This window comes from Armigeres subalbatus, chromosome 1 (genome assembly GCF_024139115.2).
Source record: "Armigeres subalbatus isolate Guangzhou_Male chromosome 1, GZ_Asu_2, whole genome shotgun sequence".
Lineage (NCBI taxonomy): Eukaryota > Metazoa > Arthropoda > Insecta > Diptera > Culicidae > Armigeres > Armigeres subalbatus.
In genome coordinates, this window is record NC_085139.1 from 129,225,501 (window position 1) to 129,251,364 (window position 25,864).

The following is a 25,864-nucleotide window of genomic DNA, read 5'->3' on the forward strand; positions in this document are numbered from 1 at the left end:
TTTGTTTCAGTTGTCGCAAATTCACATAAAATTTTACATTTATTTTTCAGAGTGACATCACCATGTACTTTCATGTTTCTTTCCGATTCAACCGGCGTTGAAGTTCGTTTGTGATCAGTAGAGGACATAATCTGTAGAGGAAGATTGTCGCTTCAGCTCTTCAGTTTATTAGCTCTATTGCATGATCGCATCTTTCATTTCATCCTATAGCGTGTATTATTCTTTCTTTTCACTCCTGTATGCCTTAACATATATGCTAATAAATTCTTACCGTACACTACTTTTTGTATGACTGCTAAAAGTTAGTTTTTCATTCGTTTCTGTCCTTTTGTGGCAGATTTCAAAAGGTTTGTATCGGTTCCCCTCACTCACCGTCCATCAAGTAGCGCAGAAAACCCACCTTGGTTTTGTGCACGACAGGGAACCGTGTATATTGCCCATTTGTTACTTATTCTTCAAACCATCAGCAGTTTCTCATTCTACCAGTGGGAAAAGACAAATTATACTGAACTTGCTTCGCTTAAATTATGAAAATTATTGTAATCAATATAAAAAAAAATGAGAATATCCCATAAGATTTATAAAATCTCTTTACGCTAGTTTCGTTTGGAAATATCTTTATTTTAGGCTAATAATGGATACACAACTAGTTTCTGTATTGTTCACATTTTCGTTTTTATCGCCAGTGTTTGATTAGGTTTACTCGAATTTAACTAGTACGTGCATCTGTGTGGAGTAATTAGTTTCATATAGGTTTAATATTTGTGGTTTTGTTTGCACTTGAGTTTTACAACGTTGCAACGTTGACTTGTGTGTTACGTTCTTTTGTTTCAATCGGTGCCAACTGGAATAACAATCAAGTCTTTTGACAAACTTTTAGCACAGAAACAGACAATCCTCTGGAACGCAATAATATGGAATCGGTTTTATTTGGAAGCATTGTGAATAAAAGCGGCAGGGTTGAAAAGTATAAAATGCCTGGTAATGGTAATCGTTCTACTTCAAACAACAAATTAAAACAGTTATGTTGCCTGATAAATTTTAGCTTCAATTTGCCCTTGAAACTTTATTAAGAATGGTTATTCGGAAGTAAAAGCACAAACTTCTTCAGTCCGAAATCTTGCAGAGCGTTGTCCAAATCTATATTCCACGCTCGACTCGTTTGAGCTGTTTGAACCCGTAGAGTGCCTTTTGCAACCGATTTACCTCAAAGCCAAGTCATTAGTACATTCGACAATTGACATAGGGGAAAAGACGGCTTTGGCAGGTGTTGTTCTATTATTGTCAGGGGGGTTTTTCTCGACCAAATTTTATGAAATTTGGCCACAATATTCTTTGATATGCAAAGAATGTTTAGGCCAAATTTGAGCATAATCAGTCATAAAAACCCCCCTGACAATAATAGAACAAAACCTGCCAAAGCCGTCATTCCCCCTAATAGGAATCTTTTTGAATTTTTTTATTCGATAAAAAACCGCGTGTGGTTCAGTGAAAAGTTGAGGTTAGCATTAGCCCCGATCCAACTGTACAGCAAACGGCGGGAGAAGCATCGCAGAATTTCAACCAGATGCTGATGCAAACTTGTTTTGGATTCGCTATCCAGCAACGTCACCGAGTTCGTCTATGACTATCAAAGGAATTAACATTCAGTGAAACAGTCGCGAAACTGAACACGATTTTTGGATCTCCAGTTTATATTTCTGTCTGCCAACGACAACAGAAGACTCCGATGATTTTGTGTCGTATTCGTGAAGAGTGAATAAAGCGTGTGTGGACATCAAGTTGCCGGAAACTTTTTTTTTCAGTTTTTCATGTTTGTGTGTGGTTTGAAATCAATGCGTTATTCGGACATTCGTATCCAATACATTCGTATTGTGTATCCGGTGCAAAGGTAGACGACATTTTCTACCGAAGATGGATTTTTCTTAAGATATAGACATTCACATAAAGATGCGCTAAACAACGCATCCTTTAGTTTGACAGATAAAACTTCGGAAGAAAGTTCGGCTCGGAATTTCCTACTTCTGAATTCTAATTTGATGCTACGCCGATAAAATTGTAAAGGATATTGTGCCTGTGCCTGCATTCATGTGGCAATATCAGCGACAGTAAAAACAAGAAGAAAGAGTGTTTACAGTTTCAATTCGCGAAGTCGAAGCAAATTCTGCTCTTCCCTCCTATGGGAAATCCATTGCTATCTGTCAGAGTTTGAGTGAAACATGGCCGCCATCTCCTCCTCTCGGTTTGCTCTACTGTAAAAACCCATAAAGAACTGTCATTGTTTGTGTGAAGAATTTTGCTTCGACTTCGCGAATAACAGCAAGTACATATGTGAAAATTGTGTCAATGAAGAACATCAGTCGGCAGAGGAATAACGAGGAAATCCTTATCAATGATGATCCGGATCGGTTGCAGTTTGATTCAGCGTCGGATATAACAATCAACTCCGGCAAAATTTGGCATTAAATCTGACAACCTCAAATTAGCTTCTGTCTGAGGAATCACTTGATCTCGGCCGGAATTTTTTTTTTCAAATTAGGCATTACAAAACAAAAAGAATGTTTATGTAGTTCTGCTTCACCCAATCTGGATTTTAACATTCTTGGCTCTGACTGGATTAAGTTTTTTGGATCATTGGACACGCGGATCAGTTCATTTATCAATAAAACCAGTGGTCAACGAACGCGTACCGAAAAATATCTGCAAGTTCAGTTCCCAAAAGTGTTTTTAAACGAATAAAACGAATTCAAAACGATTTTTGTACAATAACAAAAGTGCGACTGACGCTGAAAGGAGAACCAAAACCAGGTTACCGTCCTAAACGACCAGTTTCATATAGTGTGCAAAGTGCGGTAGAAGATGGACTTTATCGATTGGGAATCCTAAAACGAATCAATCATTCAAATTGGTCAGTAATGATCTTCGTAGTGCGGAAACTGAACGGTAAAGTCCGCCTTTGTGCTGATTTTACGAAAGGCCTCAAAGATATTTTGGAGTTGAGCAAGTACCGCTTTCTTTGCCAAAGATCAAATCGAGAAACAGGGACTCGCACTGACTTTTGCCGTAACCCGGTTCCACCGGATGATTTTTGGACGACAGCTTGTACTGCATTGTTGAAGCATGTTAAGCTGATCATTCAGACAGAATGCCCGTCAAATCAGTTCAAAATCAGCAGTCCACAACTTCAACAGTTTTACCAGCATCGGGACAGTTCATCAATTAGAGAGCCATTGTTCATATCATCAAAATTTCTTGATCGATTTCTACGAGTACTACAAAAGGAACATCTTGGAATAGAAACAATGCGACCCATAGCACCTAACTATGTCCATTGGTCTGGATTCGACAAGCAGATCAATCATCGTATTCGCACTTGTGTAGAATGTTCGAGAGCAGCCAAGATCAATAGTAAAACAAACATGGAATCTTGGCCTATACCAGAAAAATCTTGGCAGCGGATTTGATTTTCGATGCCTTCAGTAAGTGACCAGAAGTCATCTCAACCAAACACATTACAACGTCCGCAACAGTGGTCATGTTCCGGGAGATGTTTTCCAGAAATGGAATTCCGGAAACTGGTTACAGACAAAGGTACACAGGGAATTTGCAGACACGCTGCAGAAAATCTGCTGGACAGGACAGAAAATCTGGTAAGCGGCTACATTCTACCAGAGCTGTGACACCACCAACGAGCTGAGAATAAGCTTCATAGTGTTGGCCAAGATACGGAAGTGCAAAGTCGAACGCAGCGGCTAAACATTGAACGGCAACAAGACGGTAAACTTGCCCAAGACTACGCGCAGCAGCTGGAAGTGACACTCCCAGCGAGACAAAAGTTTCTATTGAAGATGGCTGGATAGATATTCGATCCACCTTTGGTAGTACCGCAACCGCTGCACTTGTCACGGATCAGACAAACGACGGGTATGACAATGAATGTGAGCAGTTAATGGAGGAGAAGAATGCAGCATGAGTGAGGTTGCTGGAACACCGCACGAGAACGAACGAGGCACGATACAAATGGGTACGGAACAGACAAAACTCGATTTTCCGAAGGAAAAAGCGCCAGCAGGAAGATAGAGTCCGTTAAGAGACGAAGCAACTGTACCGCGCTAATAACACATGAAAGTTCTATGAGAAGTTGAACCGTTCACGTTAGGGCCACGTGCCACAGCCTAACATGTGTAAGGACATAAACGCTATACCCCAGATCAGGTGCTTGCCATATGACAGATACCACATATCATCTATTCAATCGACTTCGATGCCGCATATGATACAATCGATCGAGTTCAGCAATGGCAACTAATGCACGAACACGGATTTCCGGATAAACTGATACGGTTGGCCAAGGCGACGATGGATCGAATGATGTTCGTGGTTCGAGTTTCAGGGGCATTCTCGAGTCCCTTTGAAACACACAGGCGATGGTCTTTCGGACCTGCTATTCAACATCGCTTTGGAGGGAGTAATACGAAGGGCAGGGATTGACATGAGTGGTACGATTTTCAAAAAGTCCGCTCAGCTATTTGGTTTCGCCGACAACATTGATACTATGGCACGTAACTTCGAGAAGATGGAGGAAGCCTACACCGCACAGAGAAGGGAAGCTAAACGGACTGGAGTAGTCATTAACATGTCGAAGACCATGTACATGAGGCTCAAGTGAGAACAATGTAAGCCACCCACCACGAGTTTGTATTGGTGGTGACGAAATCGAGGTGGTTGGAGAATTCCTCTACGGTAGTCCTCTACGGACACAAGATCTGGACAATGTTCGTGGAGGATCAACGCGCCTTTAGAGTTTTCGAGAGGAAAGTGTTGCCTACTATCCATGGCGGGGTGCAGATGGAAGACGGTACATGGAGGAGGCGAATGAACCACGAGTTGCAACAGCTGTTGGGAGTACCATCCATCGTTCACACCGCAAAAATCGGAAGACTGCGGTAGGTCGGGCACATAGCCAGAATATCGGACAATAATCCGGTGAAAATCGATCGTGGTAAGACCCAGACCCAGCAGACTGCCTGGCTGGCGACGTGCAGCCATGGACCGAATTGAATTATCAACTGTACAAGCGAGTGGCCATAGTCTGAGAAATATATAAAAATAAATGAATATAAATAGAGTGTGCAAAAAATATGTTGTAGCTTAGGGTGTTCTATCGAATGAATAAAACAAATTAACATGTTTTTCAAAATTAAAAAAAAAAAACAATTATCAATTTATAAATATTTCACTCACCATACCACAAGTTGTCCCAGAAATTTATTAGAGTTTAGTGATTCTCGCAACTCAAAATTTTAAAATTTCAATATGTTGTTCAAGTAGTTCAAAGATGTTCAACGGATTTCTAGGATTTTGTGCAGATTTTTTTTTCTTTGTATTTTAAGATTCCCTCCCATTGCTTTAAACTGTTTGGTCTCAGTCGGTCTCAAATCACGCGCTCATATCCCGTACCTAAATCATAAAAATAGCGCAGCGAAGACACCAGCGCGCTTTTATTCGTGATATTGCGATTATCTATCAAAAGTACGGAATGTAATGATGGAAGAATTCGCAATCGATGCATTTAATGGGCTAAAAATTATTAAAACCACTTTTTCTCGAGGTCCAAATTTGATTGATTGCCTCGAACAATTTGATATACCTTTATGAATGAAGTATTGATGGAAAAAATAAATGATTTGAAATGATTCGACTTTTGGCACTGCTTTAAAAGTGTACTGTTCGCAAATAATCCAACGTTGTAATGAATGAAATTGATTGAACTGATTGCCATCGTGACGTGGCGTCGTTGGATGTTTCAGATTGGATTTTTCCTATCCATTACGTATGCTAATCGAGAAGACATCTATTGTTTGAATGTTTATGAGTGATTCATTTGCTATAGTTGTAGTACAATTCTGTTGAAAGTATAATTTTCTATGATATTACATTTACGATTTACAATATCTTGCTTCAACATGCGAGTTGTTGTTGAACTAACTTTGCCAGATAACTGTTTTGCATACCATAATTACGTTTAATTTTACAATAAGAAATTAGAAAACCAGTCTTTTTTACGACCGAACATTTCTCGGTCACGTTTCATCCAAATGTGCGATGTGCGAACGTATTCCCTCCACGCAATACTTTCATTTCTGACTGAGTTAAGTTGCATTTAGCAGAATGCGGCGATCAGCTTTGTTTTAATCGTATAATATTAGTGTACTATAACTTGGTTTTGTTCTATCGAGAGATTTGAATAATCTAATGCGGTTCGGTCACGGAATTAATAGGAAAATACTTTTTTACACAGTTCAGCATTGCACCAAAGATGATGCGTATGCACATGGAAGCTAGACCTTACCATCTTACCATTAACCAAAGACTTACTTCACTGGAATCACATGCGATAGATTTCCCTATTTACATAAACAAACATTGTACTTTAATTTCTAATTGTATAATTTTGTAAAATTGAAAGGCGGAAATTCAATATTTTTGTCAACTCCGTGGCCTTGGGGCTCACACATTAGAAACTCATTTTTTACTAAAAGAAATGATACGAACCAAAACGATTATATGATGTACGACACTTTTCGACTAGATTCTTGAGAGTATTTGTCATAATTTGGAAAAATAGATTTTAAACTTATGATGAAGACTCCATTAAAACAAAACCAAAAAGGGATAAGCACTGTAATGTACTTCATTTTGCCCGAAGTGTCCTGGTAATCAATAAATAATTCTTCATTCAATTTTATATTCTACGAATCTAATAGTTTCTAATCATATAGACTATATAAAAGCTAGATTACAAAAAAGTAAAATTAAATCCGCGACTAATACGTCCATGCTGGTTAACTTAAAGGAATTTAAAAGCATTCATATAAACACATTACCAGCCAGTCTACGACTGATTGTGATCCAGATTCAGATGATTACTGGTCGCTACCACCACCGAAAGCTCATCGTTATCTTCGCCGTTCATTTTCACAATTACCGTACCACCATTTTGAATGCTAGTTGCGGTACCAGTGGCACCGCCAGGTACCGCCCCACCCATCGGTAGTCCACCGTTAGTGCCATTTCCTGTGGCAGCAACGTCGTTGCTATCTCCAGCGCCAGTGCCACTATTTAGATGATTATTGATACTGCCGTTACTGCAAATCTTACTGTACAAGTCCGGCGTTGCCGTCATTATGGCTGCATCGTCAAATTCGGTGCGCAGTTCGGTGCACTTTAGTAGGCCTAGTTCCTTCGGCATGTACGACAGTATCCGGTAGATTTGTCGTATGTCCTCGTACGAGCTCCAGATGCCCGGACGCTTGTTGTGATACAGCTTGGCGTAGGTGTACACGTTTGCTGTCTGGTCGTATTCTAGCTGCATGGCCAACGAGCTGATGCAGCAGAACTGGCACGCCTGGAAACCGCCGTATCTGTAATGACGAATTGAAATCATTTTATTCTTGAGAATATTTCTATGGATTCGGTTTAGGTGAATCAAATCTTTGCATAAGTCATAACTTCATAATTATTCAAGATCACGTACCAGATCATAGGCCGAGGATCAATAGGCCAAATGGTCATTAGGCCGAATGAGAAGTGGAATGAATCCCTCCCGTTCTTCTTTCTTCATTCCTCTTTTAACATTCTTCTGTTATTCTCTTTCCTTCTTCTTACTTCATCCTTTTTCCTTCTTCTTCCTTATTTCTTCTTTCTCCCTTTTTCCTTTTTCCTGCTTATTTCGTTTTTCTTCCTTATTCCTTTTTAAATTTTTTTTCATCCTTCTTCTTCGCTCACATGTTTCTTCTTTTTCCTTTCTTCCATGTTCTTCTTTCCTTTTTCCTTCTTCCTCCTTCCTTCATCTCCCTGCTTCTTCTTTCTCCTTTCTTCCTTCTACTTTATTCCTACTACCTTATTCCTACTTCCTTCTATTTCTCACATCTCACTCCTTCCTTTTTTCTTACTTCTCACTTCTATTTTGTCACCTCACACTTCTTTTTTCTCACTTCTCACTCTTCAATTGTCACTACTCATTCGGCCTAAGGGTGTCCTACGAAAGCCTGAAACACATAAGGCTGAATACTCATAAAGCTGAACTCAAAAAACTGAAATCCTGAAAGGCTGATTAAAAAAATAGAGTATAAAGAATAAAGAAGAAGGATGAAGAATATAAAATAGAAAGAAGAATAAAGATTAAAAAGAATAAAAAATAAAGAATAAAGAATAAAGAATAAAAAATAAAGTATAAAGTATAAAGAATAAAGAATAAATAATAAAGAATAAAGAATAAAGAATAAATAATAAAGAATAAAGAATAAAGAATAAAAAATAAAGAATAAATAATAAAGAATAAAGAATAAAGAATAAAGAATAAAGAATAAAGAATAAAGAATAAAGAATAAAGAATAAAGAATAAAGAATAAAGAATAAAGAATAAAGAATAAAGAATAAAGAATAAAGAATAAAGAATAAAGAATAAAGAATAAAGAATAAAGAATAAAGAATAAAGAATAAAAGAATAAAGAATAAAGAATAAAGAATAAAGAATAAAGAATAAAGAATAAATAATAAAGAATAAAGAATAAAGAATAAAGAATAAAGAATAAAGAATAAAGAATAAAGAATAAAGAATAAAGAATAAAGAATAAAGAATAAAGAAAAAAGAATAAAGAATAAAGAATAAAGAATAAAGAATAAAGAATAAAGAATAAAGAATAAAGAATAAAGAATAAAGAATAAAGAATAAAGAATAAAGAATAAAGAATAAAGAATAAAGAATAAAGAATAAAGAATAAAGAATAAAGAATAAAAAATAAAGAATAAAGAATAAAGAATAAAGAATAAAGAATAAAGAATAAAAAATAAAGAATTTAGAATAAAGAATAAAGAATAGAGAATAAACAATACAGAATAAAGAATAAAAAATTAAAAAACAAAGAATAAAGAATAAAGAATAGAATATAAAAAATAAAGAATAAATAAAATAGAAATTAAATAATAAACCATAAAGAGCAAAGAATAAAAATTGCACACAGAAGAAAGAAGGAAGAAAAAAAGAAGGAAGAAGACGGAAGACGGGAGAAGGAAAAAAGGAGAAAGATTGAAAAAAGAAAACAAAAGAAGGAAAAATTAAGATAAATATGGAAGAAAAAATAATTATAAAACAAGAAGAATAAAGGAAGAAAGAAGACGGAAGAAGGGAGAAAGAAGACGGAAGAATGGAGAAGGGAAATCAATGAAAGATTGAAGGAAGGACCTAAAAGAAGTAAAAAGAAAAAAGAAAAATAAAGATGGAAGAAATATTAATGATGAAGCAAAAATAAACACGGAAGAAAGAAGACAGAAGAAGGAAGGATAAAGATGGAAGCATGAAGGAGAATGAAATAAAAAGGAACAAAAATGAAAAGACGGTAGAAGAAAGAAGGAAGAAAGATGAAGGAAAAAGGAAGGAAAATGAAAGAAGAAGAAAGCAGGATGAAAGAAGAAAGAAAGATGAAGGAACAAGGGACAAGGTAGAAGGAAGAAAAGAAAGAAGGAAGGACGAAGAAAAGAAGAAGATAAAAGGATGATAGAATGAAGAAAGAATAGATAAAGGGATAAAGGGAAAAAGCAACTGAAACTAGAAAAAGAACAAAAGTAAAGGAAAGAAAACAAGAAGGAAGAAAAAACGAGTAAAAGAAAGAAAGAAGAAGAAAAGAAGAAGAAACAAGGAAAAGGAAGAAATTAGAAAGCAGAAGGGAAGAAGAAAGAAGAACAAATAAAACTTAAGGAAGAAGAAAACATAAAAACATAAGAAGTAGAAAAAGGAAATGAGGAACAAGGAAGTCAGAAGAAGGAAGAAGGGAATAGGAAAAAAGAAGAAGGAATTAAGAGGGAAGATCTATGGAGTAAGAACTATAAAGAATGAAGGTAGAACGAAGAAGGAAGAAAGAAACAGGAAGAAGGAACTAGGAAGGGTTGAAGAAGAAAGAAGGAAAAAGGAAGAAAAAACAAAGAAGAAAGGGAATTAAAAAGAAGGAAGAAGAAAAAGAGAGACTGAAGTAGGAAAAAAGAATAAGAATAATAAAAAAGGAAGAAGAGTGAAGAATAAAGAATAAAAAATAATAAAAAATAAGAAACTTATCTTGGCAAGAATCCAAATCCAAATACAAGAACCAAGAACAATAAAGTCTTGTTCCTTTCTATGTTAACTCCAATTTTTTTGAGCTGTACAGACTAAAAAAAGAATTCCATATAAAAATTGAAAGACATCATGAAGTCGCAAGAAGGTTACGGATCATTTTAGTTTGTGCCTCTTAGACTGGCCTCTTAGCCTTGTATGGAGAGAAAAAAAAGTTGTCGAATTCCACGGGGCATGTGTTATGGCGCGATCCTCTGCATATATTTGAGCGCGCGCGAAACCACACATCGCAAGCACCTTTGATGGCATGCGTATGTTTTTCATGGCAATCAATGAATTCCAAACTACTTAATCCAACTCCCAATAAATGAGGTGAAAACTATACGAAAGTTCATTCAATCATCGCATATTGTTCTGTAGAATTGATCTTTAACATATTAACTGCCTTTGTTGCAATTCTGAGCTCAATTTGGCATACTGAAAAAATCTTCTGAACGAATCGAATCCACTAAAATCGGTTTCTCACGATTTTTCAGCCTTTCGAGTTTCAGGCTTTTGTTATTTCAGCCTTCAGTAATTCAGCATTATGTGGAAGTCCCCGGCTTAATGACTCAGCACCATCAAACCACACAAAGTCGAATAAATCTAACAAATTAATTTGAGAAATGCTACTCTGTTACCGTTCTTTTTTTTTCATTTTCCTTAATCCTTCTCCCTTTTCCATGTTGCCTTCTCCCTTCTTCCCTGTTCCTTCTACCTTATTCTTTCTTTATTCTCCCTTCTTCTTTCTTTCTTATTCATTTTCCCATCCTCCCTCCATCTTTCTCCCTTCCTTCTTAGTTCTAACATTTTCCTTCCTCCTACTTCCCTATCCTTTCTTCTTCCTTTTTACTTCTACGATCTCACTTCTCACATTAAACTTTCATATCTCACTGCTGACTTCCCTTCGCTTCTCACTTTTGTTTCTCCACTTTTCACTTCTCATTCGGTGTTAGGCCCAATTCCCTCCAGCCTAATGACTCAGCACCAGTCAATATTTGTTTTCCAATCATACAATGCCAACAAGTTAATTCGTGAATCGCTACTCACCGGTCGACGATTACGATCGGACCATTTCGGTACTGTGCACACCTCTCGTGCACTCTCACAGCGAAGTCGTAGATCGACCGTGGGTTCGCCATGTCCGGCCACATCGGGTTCTCAAACATACGAACATTCAGCTCGTAATCGTCCTGGATGGACTGGATGACAAAGTTTCGCACTATGTAGTCACTCTCTGCCGCTTCGGACACCATGCGGATGCGATAGTAATCACTCTCCATCGCGTCCGATTCGTTTGGCCAAAACTGGAGGAATGACTGAAAAGATTAAAAATGATTTAATGTCTCTATAGGGCGAGGAAAATTGCGCATGCTTCCCTACCATATTATCAGCGGATGACAATAACACCACCGTTTGCGCGTTATGGTCCCAAACCATCTGCCAGAAGTCTTTGAATGTTTCTATCAATGGGTGCTGCGTCACGACAAAATCCCGTAACCGACGGAACCCGTGCAACCAGGTGGCGTTGATATAGTCACTACCTTCGACGCCTGGTTTCGGAGTGAGATGTACCCGGCTACCCTCCAGAGGAACGAGCGAACTACGGTTCTTGATGGCATTTACTGATTTTAGTGCCGATGTCAAGTTGATTTCCTTCGGCTGATAGTTGGTGATAAGCTGCGAAATAAAAAAAGATTTCAGTAAAACTTTCCATCAATTATTCATCACGATTCGAACCTTATATTGACTATCAATAAAGTCTATGTTGTTAACGATTCCACCAATTGCATCCATCTTGATATTGGTTTCTCCGCTATCAATAGCTTCGACGAGCGCATCGTGTATGAAAATGTACTGCTCTTCGGTTTGCACGAGATAGTTTCGTTGGGCACGGATGTACCTCAGGAATCCAAACACGTTCAACATTCCTTTGACTTCGATCTGTTTCAGCATGGCATCCAGCACTATGTAGGTTCCGGTGCGACCAACCCCAGCACTGCAGTGAACCACTATTGGGCCAGCATCGGATGGATTCGCTGCAGTAGATTTTTTCACGAAATTTATTACGGGCAGTGGATGATCCGGCGTTCCATGATCTGGCCAATTGGTATAATGGTACTGGTAAACTAATTTTTCCGATTGGGAAGCTTTCTTCTTCTTTAGTTTTGTGTGCTTAATCTGGAATGTTCGAACTGTGTACGTAGCCATCACGTCCTCTCGTATCAAACGGACTTGGATAACGCCGTACATTTCAGTTCCGTCCTTAGGCCAGTACATGTCGCACTTCCGACGGCCACGTTCGACTAGATTCGTAATCATAACTATGATGGCCACTCGTTGCTCCCAAATCATTCTCCAGAAACAATCGAACGTTCCGGGGAGGGGACCTTGGGTTCCTATGAAAGATCGAGGACGCTGATACCCATCAATATAATTGGCATTGATATAATCTAGATGTTTCTTCTGCCCAGGAACTTGTCGCAGGTGCACTCTGCTATGATCATCTAAAAAAACAATTGAACGTTTATTACTAATTGGCACTTTCCGAATGACGCATTTAGTACTTACAAGCAATCACATTCAGATAGCGATTTTTCCCCTTATTATCCGGATGCTGCGAATGCTCCGATGGATATTCGTCGTTCAGTGCCTCGCCTTGAATAGCTTCGTACTCTTTGCTGAATCCAATGTCACCGTCCACGTGCAGCGATGCAACGTGCTTTGTAAATTCTAGTACAGGAATCGGACCGCGAACCTCACCGGCAACCTCGCAGGGGGCTTCCCAGTCAATCAAGCCAGCCGTATTGGCACCTTGACAGGCCGGGGGATCGTCCAGGTAGTAGTACGCCGCGTGGAAGCATTTTCTGAAACGAGATTAAAACAAAAAAAAATGTGAATAAGTTTATTCTCTATACAATGTTTGGTTGTGACGACGTGACGACAATCAAACTTTAGAAAATAATTCAACGGCAGAAAATGTGTTCCAGGTTTCATCGTCAACACTGTAACGATGGCGTATATATTTAATGCGTTCATGTTGGTTCAAGCCAAGTTCAAATAATAGGAATAAGGTATTTAAAAATAGTTGGTTTTAAATCTCAGAATTGAATTGCAACCTACTTCATATACGAATTGCAGTCCCTCCACAATCGTTGGTCACATTCAATTATTAGCCATTTTGATGAAGAAAGAGCTGAATCTGGCAAACTAATTATACTTTAGCCCCAAATGCATTTTAGAATCGCACAATAACTTCTTCTTATGACACCCATCTGATACCTACTTAAATTCAGAATAAAATATAATATTCAGCATTTTTCATTTGTAAAACCCAGATTAATCGTATCGGCGATGATGCCTTTCTCGTGCATGATAAAATGTTTTTAAAAATTCTCATTAGAAAGGTCATAAAACCATCCTAGGGGTCTAGATCGCATTTTTTCTATCATTTTGCATGTTTTGTATTAATTGATATGCATTGCCATCACCCCTGATTTTTTTTTTCGTTTTTGAAATTTTTTATCCAATGATTTTTCAATAATTACGAAATGCAATGTCCGATCGGGCCAATTTTCAAACAAAGGGATCGCATTCCCCGTTGTTGCGAGTAAATCGAATAATGCTAAGTTCCTTAAAGGAACGTTGAACCTGGTGTTGGAGTTTCGTGGTGACGATCGAGAATTGGCCCTGGCTGCCTTCAGCGACGCAGACTGGGCAAACGACGTGAACGATAGGCGTTCGGTGACCGGATATTTGTTCAAGATTTTCGGGAGAACGTGTGTTTGGCTTACGCGGAAACAGCCAACCGTGGCCCTTTCTTCGACAGAGGCAGAGCTCGTCGCATTATGTACAGTCGCTTGTGAAGGAGTATGGTTGGTGCGTCTTCTAGCCGATTTGGGAATAAAAATTGATCGTCCGATAACTTACTATGAGGATAATCAATCTTGAGTTCGAGTAGCGGAGGAACCTCGCGACAGCAGAAGGATGAAGCATGTAGAAGTTAAGTACTATTTCACCCGTGACCTGATTAAGAGTCGGAGCATTCATTTGGAATATGATCGTTCTGAGGATCAACTAGCTGATATTCTAACGAAGGGATTACCGACTGCAGCGTTCGTGAAGTTACGGGAGATGCTTGTTCTAACGGAATATAGAAATTGAGCAGGGATGTTGAAGAATAACAATTCTTCTATTCGACCTTACGTTGTAACCCCTTTTTTACTAGACTGTCAATCATATGTAAACACAACATAACCAAACGTATAAACAAAAACGTGTTTTATTTCTCTCCTTAAACATTAAAGTTTTAATCCTTTTTATAATATAACGGAATAACCTGTTTCCCAATAAACATTGCCACATGGATGCTTAATGCATGATTTGTGGTGGAACCTCTCACGCCAAGGACGCCTGTCCTGTGAGAGAAGATTCCAATAAACTTAAATGTGACAATTGCGGGGGCAATCATAAATCCAATTTCTAGGAATGCCCTTCAGGCAAAAAAGTTTTGAATTCCCGTGCAAAATTGATGATGGGAAATTCCAATAGGATCCCAGATTGGCCGGGTAAACATATTTCAGACGCTCAAACGGTTATTTGTGAAAACACATTGAAAGATAAAAAATCAACCATTTTCAAATAACATGCTTATCTGTCAGAACAGCTTCCCTGGAAAGCTTACCAGACTGATCAAAGCAACGGTGGATGGTGTGCAAAACTGTGTGAAGATTTCGGGCGAACACTCCAGTTCGTTCGAATCGCGCCGGGGACTAAACAAGGTGATGGACTTTCGTGCCTGTTGTTCAACATTGCGCTAGAAGGTATCATGCGGAGAGCCGTGTGTAACAGCCGGGGTACGATTTTCAACAGATCCAGTCAATTTATTTGTTTCGCGGATGACATGGACATTGTCGGCCGAACATTTGCAACATTTGAACAATTGTACACCCGCCTGAAACATGAAACAACAAAAGTTGGACTGGTGGTGAATGCGACAAAGACAAAGTACATGCTTGTGAGCGGGACCGAGCGCGACAGGGCCCGCCTGGGAAGCAGTGTTACTACGGGCTCCAGAAGAAACTGCGGTCAAAAAAGATTCGCCACCGCACCAAGTGTGTCATGGACAAGACGTTAATAAGACCGGTTGTCCTCTACGGACATGAAACATGGACAATGCTCGAGGAGGACTTGCATGCACTCGGAGTATTCGAGAGACGGGTGCTTAGGACCATCTTTGACTTACAAGTACTCGGAGTATTCGAGAGACGGGTGCTTAGGAGCATCTTTGGCGGTGTGCAAGAAGACGGCGAAGAATGAACTACGAGCTCTACGGCGAACCCAGTACCCAGAAGGTAGCTAAAGCCGGAAGAGTACGATGGCCAGGACATGTTGCAAGAATGCCGGACAGCAACCCTGCAAAGATGGTGTTCGTTTCCGATCCGGCAGGTACGAGACGGCGTGGAGAGCAGCGAGCTAGATGGGCAGACCAGGGGCAAAACGACTTGGCGAGTGTGGGGCGTATTCGAGGATGGAGAGATGCGGCCTCGAACCGTGTATTGTGGCGTCAAATTGTTGATTCAGTGTTATCTGTTTAGATGTAGACTAAATATATGAAATGAAATCTGTCATAAAATGGGGGAATTTCTAATCATACGATGGGTAAAAAAATACCCATCTTATTATTCTATAGGGAGTTGATAAATATGCATTTTTTTACCCATTAAAGGGTGAAAAATCAGTTTTGTAGCAAACTCGTTAATTCCCAATGGGTAAAAAAATACCCACCTTTTGATTATGTCATTACATGTTTATGTCATGACAAAATGACATAAATTTTCAGTTCAGTCAAAGTTTTTTTTTCTATTTCGTTTATTTGATAGGCTCAGATGTCGTATAAAACAACTCAACAGAGCCATAATCTTTTTAATAAGATAATATTAGATAAACATTTTATAATGGTTTTTCCTAGGGAGCGTAAAGGACGGGTAAGGGGTTTTTCTTCCGCTGCGTCATCCACTGCTCCTCCGATTCTCTATTGTCTGGCGTCTCTAGCATTTCACACGTCGAGTATTGTGACCGTCACTTTCACCCGTACGTTTTCTATCAGATTTCTCAGTATTCGGATTGGACACATCCATTACAAACTCAGTCTCCTTTTCCGGTTCATGTCCCGTATAGACTTCCACCACTACTGAAGCGTAAGTAACGTTTTTGCTGGTTTGCTTTTTCTGCTGCTTTGCGAAGTCCTGTCGTTGTTTCTTTTGTTGTTCCCGGGGTTTCCGCTTGGGACAGATGTTCATCCGATGTCCGTTCATTTTGCAGAGAAAACATTTATTCTTGTTTCCTTCATAAAATATGTTCCCCTTCCGATTCATGAAATGTAGCGATGAAGGGATTTCCTTCTTTACATTCATATACACGCCACGTACACTAGTGTACGCGTCGAGGCAAAGTTCAGAGGGAAATTTTTCGCGAACAACATTTTCACTTCGCCATACTTCCCCAGTACTACAGCTAGTTCATGGTCAGTAACCTCAGGGGGTAGGTCGTGCACGCGCACATATTGAATGTAGTCCCTCGCATGAGACATGCATACAGCGGCTTCTTTTCCATCCGCATAATGGCAAATTAGATCCTCCGAGTTGGAGGTCAATGCATGCAGCATTGCTTCCTCCGTTTTAAACTTGATGAATACGGCTTTCTCTTGCGATATTCTATAAACAGCCTCAATTTGGCCATAATCCGTCTCCAACATCTTCGAAAAAGGAACAATTTTGTCCATGTTTGGCTTCTCACTGCCAATCGGGAAAGTAAACTCTATTGTGTTTTTAAGGTGATTATACAATCAAGCCATGTGGTGAATTTTAAATTCACCACACGATTTTCTACTCTTATTATCAACAGTTCAAATCTGGCGTAATAATTTTCGTACAATGCTGAAATTAAAGTCGATTATTTAGCATAAGTAAGCAAACGATCCACGGATGTTTCATCTCCTTGGGCGTTATGGTTCTCTCAATTCGTGCTCTTGAAAAAATATTGCAAAAAGCACGTGGTTTCCCAGATGGCGGATTTGTGACTTTGTTGTATAATCACCTTAACCTCACACATCGTAACTACAAAAGCGATCGAATTGATGGCAAAGACAATGTACTGAAAAACAACAGACAGCTACCGCGTGGTTCGTACCGAACAAACAACTTGTTACCCTGTCGAGAGCTGAAAGAAGACTAAGTTTAGTCAAAGTTAATTGCCTATTTTCCGGATATTAGACATTAATTTACAATGTTCTGAAAACTCATATGTGAATATGTACATTATGTGGAGGATTATGATTTAAAAAATGTATTGGAGGTAACTACTTTCCTTCGATAGGACTCGAACCCATGACCCTCAGTACGCTAGACCAGGGATTGAAAGCGTGAGTGAAGCGGACGAGTATTGATCTTATTCAATCATAGCATCCCACGCCAGCGAGTGAACAGCCTTACTCAGGCTGAGCGATCGTTGCTTCGTAACCAACGAGCAACAGAGCTCGCCAAGTAAAACTTGGTATGGTACGCTTGTAGCTACTAGAATAAAACTAAAACATTAAAACACATAAGGTGTTCCGCTTTATTCACTCTGCTTGCAAGTTGCTGAGATGGAGGAGAAAAAGTATCAAAGCCTCCCATGCAATGTATCAGAGTTCCCTTCTCATAGCGGACTAAATTTTCCTAATGTCTGAAAATATTTTTCTAACAGCGTGTGGTAACAACACTCATTGTTAGGTTACCAAATGATTTTCTTCGCTCAGATGTCTCCCATTGGTAAGTGATGAAGATCTTTGAACTTTGAATCAACGTACGCCAAATTACAACGGTGTAGAAAGCTTCATCGATTAGGCCCCAGTAGAGTACCAACTTGACATGAATTTAGCTGATTTTTACTCCTGAACTTATTTTTTTAAATGCCTGCGCTAGACTGGAGCTTGGGTGCCAAATATGTCCTCAATCTAATCGATATAGATAGGGATTTTGGTCCTTAAACATGACTATTTTGTATGAAAATCAGCGAACGCCTTACAATTATTTCCGGGGGTGTACGGGGTGTACGTGATGCAGTAGCAAATATTCCCAAATGGACACTATACATGTTTTTCAATGAACGTTTTAACTTTGTCAGACCTTAAGTGCGTGAAATTAGGGTACTTCACGGTAATTACTTACTCTCAAGGATGTTTACGATCATTTAGTAGTTTGTCAATAACTCATTCCAGAAGCTTAATTTCAAAATGTGTTGTATGGTGGACTTCTAGTGCGAAGGTTTTTCTACAACTCTGCCCAGTGGCGTAGCCAGAAAATTGGTCTGGGGGGGGTTTTCTGAACATTTTTTTTTCGAAAATAAAAATTCCTTCCAAAAATTTTGTCTCTGGGGGGGGTTTTATACCCAAAACCACCCCCGTGGCTACGCCACTGACTCTGCCACATGGTTTGTTGTTTAAATTCCACTAGTAAGCTACACACCTAAAAATAATCATGTAATTATAGGTGCTGCGACAACGACACATACGAGCGTCACTTTTGACGTAAATTTAGATGATACTTTAATTTTACATCACAACTTTATTGACAAAAAAAATGAAGGATTAGAACGAGAATCAACATAAGCCCGCTGAGTTACCACTCAGCTATCTTCGTCTCTTGAGAGAGGGGTGATCGAAGTAAAGCATATTCCACGATATTGCACTGATCAAGTATTTCACTGCATCAAGTCATCGACTGATATAGCGTTAGGTGCGTCGCATCGGGTGTGGGTTCCATGACATGTAATTTTAAATCATCTAACATTGAAAAATATGTTTATGTCTCAGTTTATGTCATGTGGTTTTGTGTCATTTTATTTACATACGTCACCTGTAATATTCATAATTTGTTGGTGTGTATAGTTTCAGTAACTTAGACCAGCGGTTCTCAACCTTTTTCTTGAGAGGTACCCTTTCAAACTTTTGCATTAATTGAGGTACCCCCCCTTCAACTCTCTTGAAAGAATAATTCCGAGCCCTTTCAAGGGAGGCTTCCAGGCCTCTTGAAAGGAGCTTTCGAGCCTCTTGAAAGGAGCCTCTGAATCTCTTGAAAGTAGGCTTCCGCAGCTCTTGATAAGAGGCTTCTTAGCCTCTTGTAGAGAGGCTTTCGAGTCTCTTGAATGGCGGCTTTAGAGTCACTTAAAAGGAGGCTTCCTTTGCATCTTGAAAGGATGCTTCTGAGCCTATTTAAAGAAGAATTCCGAGCCTCTTGAAAGGAGGCTTCCGAGCCTCTTGAAAGGAGGCTTCCGAGCCTCTTGAAAGGAGGCTTCCGAGCCTCTTGAAAGGAGGCTTCCGAGCCTCTTGAAAGGAGGCTTCCGAGCCTCTTGAAAGGAGGCTCTCGAGCCTCTTGAAAGGAGGCTTCGAGTCTCTTGGAAGGAGGCTTCCTGAGCCTCTTGGAAGGAGGCTCCCAGGCCTCTTGAAAGGAGGCTCTGGCCTCTTGTCTTGAAAGGAGGCTTCCGAGCCTCTTGAAAGGAGGCTTTCAGGCCTCTTGAAAGAGGCTTGAGGCCTCTTGAAAGGAGGCTGAGTTTCTTGAAAGGAGGCTTCCTGAGCCTCTTGAAAGGAGGCTCGAGCCTCTTGAAAGGAAGCTTCCAGGCCTCTTGAAAGGAGGCTTGAGGCCTCTTGAAAGGAGGCTTCCTGAGCCTCTTGAAAGGAGGCTTCCAAGCTTCTTGAAAGGAGGCTTCCGAGCCTCTTGAAAGGAGGCTTCTGGGCTTGTTAAAAGGAGGCTTCTTAGCCTGTTGAAAGGAGGTTTCCAAGCGTCTTGAAGGAGGCTTGAGGCCTCTTGAAAGGAGGCTTGAGCCTCTTGAAAGGAGGCTTGAGGCCTCTTGAAAGGAGGCTCTGAGGCCTCTTGAAAGGAGGCTTCCTGAGCCTCTTGAAAAGGCCTGACCCTTTTGAAAGGAGGCTTCGAGCCTCTTGAAAGGAGGCTTTTGAAAAGAACCTTTCGAGCCTCTTGAAAGGAAACCTCCAAGCTTTTTGAAAGGATGCTAATCGCCCCCTCTATTTTTCGGTAGGGGCTGCGAAATTTGAATTTATCCGGGAAAATAGGGGGAGGGCGATTTAACATAAAGTTGTGACAAAACGTTCTATGCTAACACAATGTAACAGAAAAGGTAAAATATATGTAACCGAAACGTCGGATAAAAACGTAAAACCCGTTTTTGAGCATAAGAAGACTGAAAGCCATAACCTCAAATATCACCATCATAGTCGATCTCTCCTAGAAAGATTTATCAATAAGTACCAGGATTCGTAATGCTCACTTAATCTCAGGAGCACAGGATGCTCCCTCACGAAAATTTTCGGGGAGAAATCGCTTTTCGGAAAAAAAAAAAACTGGAGAGTGATAACCATTTTTTGAGCGCATCCCTACGACTATTGTTACTATTCTGGGTTCGAAACCCGGCGTGGCCATACAATTTTGTAATTGTTCTGCGATAATTCTCGCGAAAAGTGAGTGAGAGGTAAAAGTGATGAAACGAAAAAGGATTTTCATCTAATAAGCAAGATTTTCGTTTATCTTCCTCTTCTTTATCTGGAGGCAAGATTGATGGGTGAAAGATGATCCGCAATATAAACAACAAAAAAGATTCTCCCTAGGCCCGATAAACGCTTGCTTTGGTCTCATTGAAACGAAAAGTCGAAACCCTGATAAGTACTGATTAGAATTGAAATACGTCCACCATTATGCATTTTTTTCCGAGGTACCCCCTAGGGCCAGCGAAGGTACCCCCAGGGGTACATGTACCCCAGGTTGAGAACCGCTGACTTAGATCTAAATGATAACAAAATTCCAATCATTTAGTTAAAGCTACTGCAACTAGCGCTATAACTCCGTTATTAGTTGAATTCTAACAGCAATCCATTAGGCAAAGTTGTAGATTAACCTTTGCACTAGAAGTCCACCATACAACACATTTTGAAATTTAGCTTCTGGAATGAGTTATTGACAACCTAATTACAAAATTACTTAAAGATCGATAACATCCTTGCTTACTCTATGCTTGGTTTGAAAAAACTTTAGATTTTCAAGATACTTTTTACAAGAATTATCAAGACTTTCAAAGAACTTTTGCAAATATGCTAAATTGATCATTAAGGAATATATGCTGGACTAACTAGAAAACCACTATCATTATTTGATTTGGTATATTCAGCTTGAGATGAAACAAAGTATTAGAATTTGTTACTGTAATAAAAAGTTATAATTATGTAGCAATTGAAGCCATTTCACATTTGACCTGATATAAAGTTGATAACTAACAGGCTATCGCAGAAATAAGAGTGCCCCCTATTGTTGAACTCCCATAAGAAATGCACGTGCGTTCAGCAACAGGCGAAGAAAATAGCCGTTTGGCAAATTATACCGCCATTACCTATAACATAATAGAAAAATCGATTGTACCTTATAAACCTCAAAACATTTGTTTAAATACTGATAACAAACATACAAATTATTTACCAGCAATATACATATGGGAAGATAAGAAAATTATTTTGAGCTTTTAGTGGAATGTCTCTACTTGTCATAAGACGAGTTTGTACAATTCGAGTCAAGTACGAGACACTGAAGACGGCCTTACTGTTGAGGTCAAAATATATCTGTCAAAGGTACCATCAAGTGGTGGAATTAAATGGAATTGTACAAACTCGTCCTATGCTATGGGAAGAACGCGATTGTATCTCTAGTTTGGCTGGACTCACCTGAACCACTGTTTGAACATGTTGAAGCTACCACTATTGCGTATCAATTGCGAAGTTTCGCCTAACTTCACTTTCACACTTTTCCCAGAATTCAGTTGATTGTTTTCACATTCAGAGGCAATCGGGCAAAGCGCCACACCAAAGTGTTGGTGGAGCCTTTTACTTGGTCTCAAAATTCGTGTCCAAACCGCGCGCTGTGTTATCACTTCTTATCGCACAGTCATAAATTGATCGTTTCGATATCGCTGTCTCCTACATCGTTGTGCAAACAAAGAGAATCTCGGATGGAACACGCGAGTTAAGAACTCGTTCATCTGCTTAGAATTTTCACAGTTTTATTATAGAAAACAACGAAACCACTCAACGGTTCGCACTCTGAAGAATATGATATAGAGGTATGCGACAAAATTCACCAGCTTCAAATTAGAATCACTAACGACGGCATACGACCTTCAAAATAGTCCGACTAACGTTTGCATGAACTTACGATCAAAACAAAACTGAATTACAGAGCCCAAGAAAGCTCACATTGCTTAATAGCTTGCGTAGGTGGGTCATCCTTAATTTACGCTATATTTTGAACAAGCGATCAGTTGCAGATGGATATTTTTATTTTTCTGAACAATCCAGGCGAACATTTAGCGCAAGGCTTTTTTGCGTTCCGTAATTCATGGCCGATTGCGCTTCAATAAGTTTCCGATGGCTGGGTAAGGAACGACTGCGAGACACACTACGCTGGATAAGTCGCATTCGTCGCAGACTGAAAAAACAACCAGCAGATGTAGTTGTACAAGGCGAAAAATTTAATCAAATGATGTGCTTTTCCTTCGATGTGTGCAGTTAGACCGGTAGACTAGCCTTTGTATAATCGCTGTGATGCTGGTTTAGTTCATTAGTAATGCGTATGTAGGTATGATATATCACTCTTGAACGCTCCCTTTTCGCTTGAGATTTCCTAAGAAAAATGGGCTTGATCGTAAGACATCTGATTGCGATACAAAACCAGGTGGATCACCGCACGAGATGCAAAAGTAATCAGATGATGAAGAGAACTAAATAGGTTGCACATCAGTTGTTAATTTATTGCTACTATGCTTGTTCAATGTTCCGTTTATGTGTATAAATTTATTTTTTTGTTGGTACTAAATTAGTTAAAAATATAATTTCAAAGCTTTCATATCCACATAATATTGTTAAGAAGGTATTCGAACTTTTGAAAAGAGTTTTGTACCGACTGATTGACGCATTAAAGATCCATCTGTATTTATCTGCGAATAAAAGTGTGGGTCACACTTAAAGTATTGTAGCATGCACCGAGTTTCATGCAATAAATTTCATTTAATGGAAATAAAACCTTTTTTCTTTATTAGAAATAGACCAGCTATTCAAAAAATTTTACAAGAAAAGTATTATAGAATAACTTTTCATAATTCACCAGAATTCGACAGGTCTTACATAGTGAAAAATTGCGACCTTATCGCAAATACGGTGCAAAAATCTAAGCAAATATAGTATCGATATTTGATGAATGTATGATGTAAAAAGCGTTTCAAGGAACGCACGAAATTTTGTACAGACTTTTGGAAATGATAGAGCATTTTTCTCGATTATCAATGTTTATGATACATTATTGTCAGCTTTATTTTCAGGTGGTTCCTTATTTAACCTTATGGTGTCAAACCAGAACTATCAATAAGCAAGATAAACACTTCAGGGACAATGGGCGCGTACACGATGGCTTTTTGCAGTTGAAGAGGACCTGAGGGCGCTCAATGTTCAGGGTGACTGGAAGCGATTGGCCCATGATCGAGTCCAGTGGAGAAGAATAATCCATTCGGCGTAGGTTCATCGAAGAGCTGTAGCCCATCAAGTATCAAATAAGTAAGTGTGTGCATGTGTGTTCGCAAAAAAATCTCACCAAATTTTCGGTCACTTATCCTCAACCAATTTTCTCGCAATAAGTTGCATTCGAGGCACGGCAAAATGCTGGGTAAAGCGTACCATTGGATTGGTACTTCGCGTACCTGAAGGAATAAAATAGACCCCATCTTGCGATCCTTAGCCTCTTACCCAGCAACTCCTATCCCTACCTCACCGTGGTGCTAGCCGGGATACGAGCAACCTTAGGGAGGATCGAGTAACCAACCCCGGTGGGAACTATGGTCGTATACTGACAGGCTGACAGGCAGGCTCCGGAGGTGCAAATCTTATTGAGCGTCTGTTCTCCATGTTAGGGGCGGCTGATCATCGTCCGAGTACCAGCGAGGGACTCTAAGTAAAACTGTGCACCATGGTCCACTGGGAATAAGGAGGAATGGTCCTCCAGAAATTTAGGGGGTTTGGTGTCAGGCCCTGCAAGCCAGCCTTTAATAAAACATAAGCAACGAACAATCAACAAGAGAGTACGGACCGGAACCATCGGCGAAGACCACTACGACGAAAAGGGACTAGCGATTGGAAGCTCGGTTCGTGGAACTGCAAATCTCTCAACTCGGGAACACACGCATACTCGCCGATGTGCTCAAGGACTGATTCGGGGGGCTACAACCCATGATAAATTTATTTTATTGAGCCCCAATTGCGGGGGGCACCGGTTCTGATGATGCATTTCCACTTGTTTTACACAGCTGTACAAAAAAAATATGGTCCACAACATGAAATGAGCGAGAACAAAGCGTTTTATCAAACTTGTATACAAGTGCGATAGTTTTCTTTTCATGGCTTGTTATGATTCGAAGAGGTTTTTGCCTCTCTTTTATCGTTGTTATCTTATCTTTCGAGAGCGATTTCTGCAAACCCTGGTGCAGACAGATTCTGGAAAAAAAAGACGCAGCGCGGGCGGTCGCGCTGCAGCAAGGTACCGGCAGAATGTGGAACGTTATAGACGGAAGCGGAGACACAGACCCGTCTTTTTCAGGAGAAGAAACGCCGCATGGAAGAAGCGGAGTGCGATGGAACAGCTGTGCTGTTCTCAAGAAACACGCAAGTTCTATCAGAAGCTCAACGCATCCCGCGAAAGCTTCGTGCCGCGAGCCGAAATGTGCCGGGATAAGGATGGGAGCATCTTGACGGACGAATGTGTGGTGATGGAAAGGTGGAAGCAGCACTACGAGGAACATTTGAATGGCGCTGAGAGTACAGGCAGTAAAAGTTAAGGTAGCGGAGGAGGTGACTACGTCAGTTCAGCGGACGATGAAAGCCAACCAGCCCCCACCTTGAGGGAAGTTAAGGATGCCATCCAACAGCTAAAGACCAATAAAGCAGCTGGTAAGGATGGTATCGGAGCTGAGCTCATCAATATGGGCCTGGAAAAGCTAGCCACTTGCCTGCACAAATTGATAGTCAGAATCTGGGAAACCGAACAGCTACCGGAGGAGTGGAAGGAAGGAGTTATATGCCCCATCTACAAGAAAGGTCTACCAGCTGGATTGTGAGAACTTTCGAGCGATCACCATCCTTAATGCCGCCTACAAAGTGATATCCCAGATCATCTTCCGTCGTCTGTCACCATTCGTGAATGAGTTCGTGGGAAGTTATCAAGCCGGCTTCGTTGACCACGGACCAGATCTTTACTGTACGGCAAATCCTTCAAAAATTCCGTGAATACCAGGTCCCAAGGCACCATCTGTTCGTTGATTTCAAGGCGGCATACGACAGTATAGACCGCGTAGAGCTATGGAAAATTATGGACGAGAACAGCTTCCCTGGGAAGCTTACCAGACTGATCAAAGCAACGGTGGATGGTATGCAAAACTGTGTGAAGATTTCGGGCGAACACTCTAGTTCGTTCGAATCGCGCCGGGGACTAAGACAAGGTGATGGACTTTCGTACCTATTGTTCAACATTGCGCTAGAAAGTGTCATGCGGAGATCCGGATGTACTAGCCGGGGTACGATTTTCAACAGATCCAATCAATTTATTTGTTGCGCGGATGACATGGACATTGTCG

At 39.9% G+C, this 25,864-nt stretch overlaps 1 protein-coding gene across 1 annotated transcript in view; it reads right to left on the reverse strand.

Moving 5' to 3' along the window:
- The window catches only part of LOC134205127 (tyrosine-protein phosphatase 99A-like), a 409,912-nt gene continuing 384,048 nt past the window's right edge, over nucleotides 1–25,864 (reverse strand). The window contains 5 exon segments of the mRNA XM_062680070.1: nucleotides 1–7,424; nucleotides 11,201–11,469; nucleotides 11,534–11,830; nucleotides 11,891–12,657; nucleotides 12,722–13,017. Of these exon segments, the coding sequence (XP_062536054.1) occupies nucleotides 6,896–7,424; nucleotides 11,201–11,469; nucleotides 11,534–11,830; nucleotides 11,891–12,657; nucleotides 12,722–13,017 (2,158 nt within the window). The 3' untranslated portion in view covers nucleotides 1–6,895.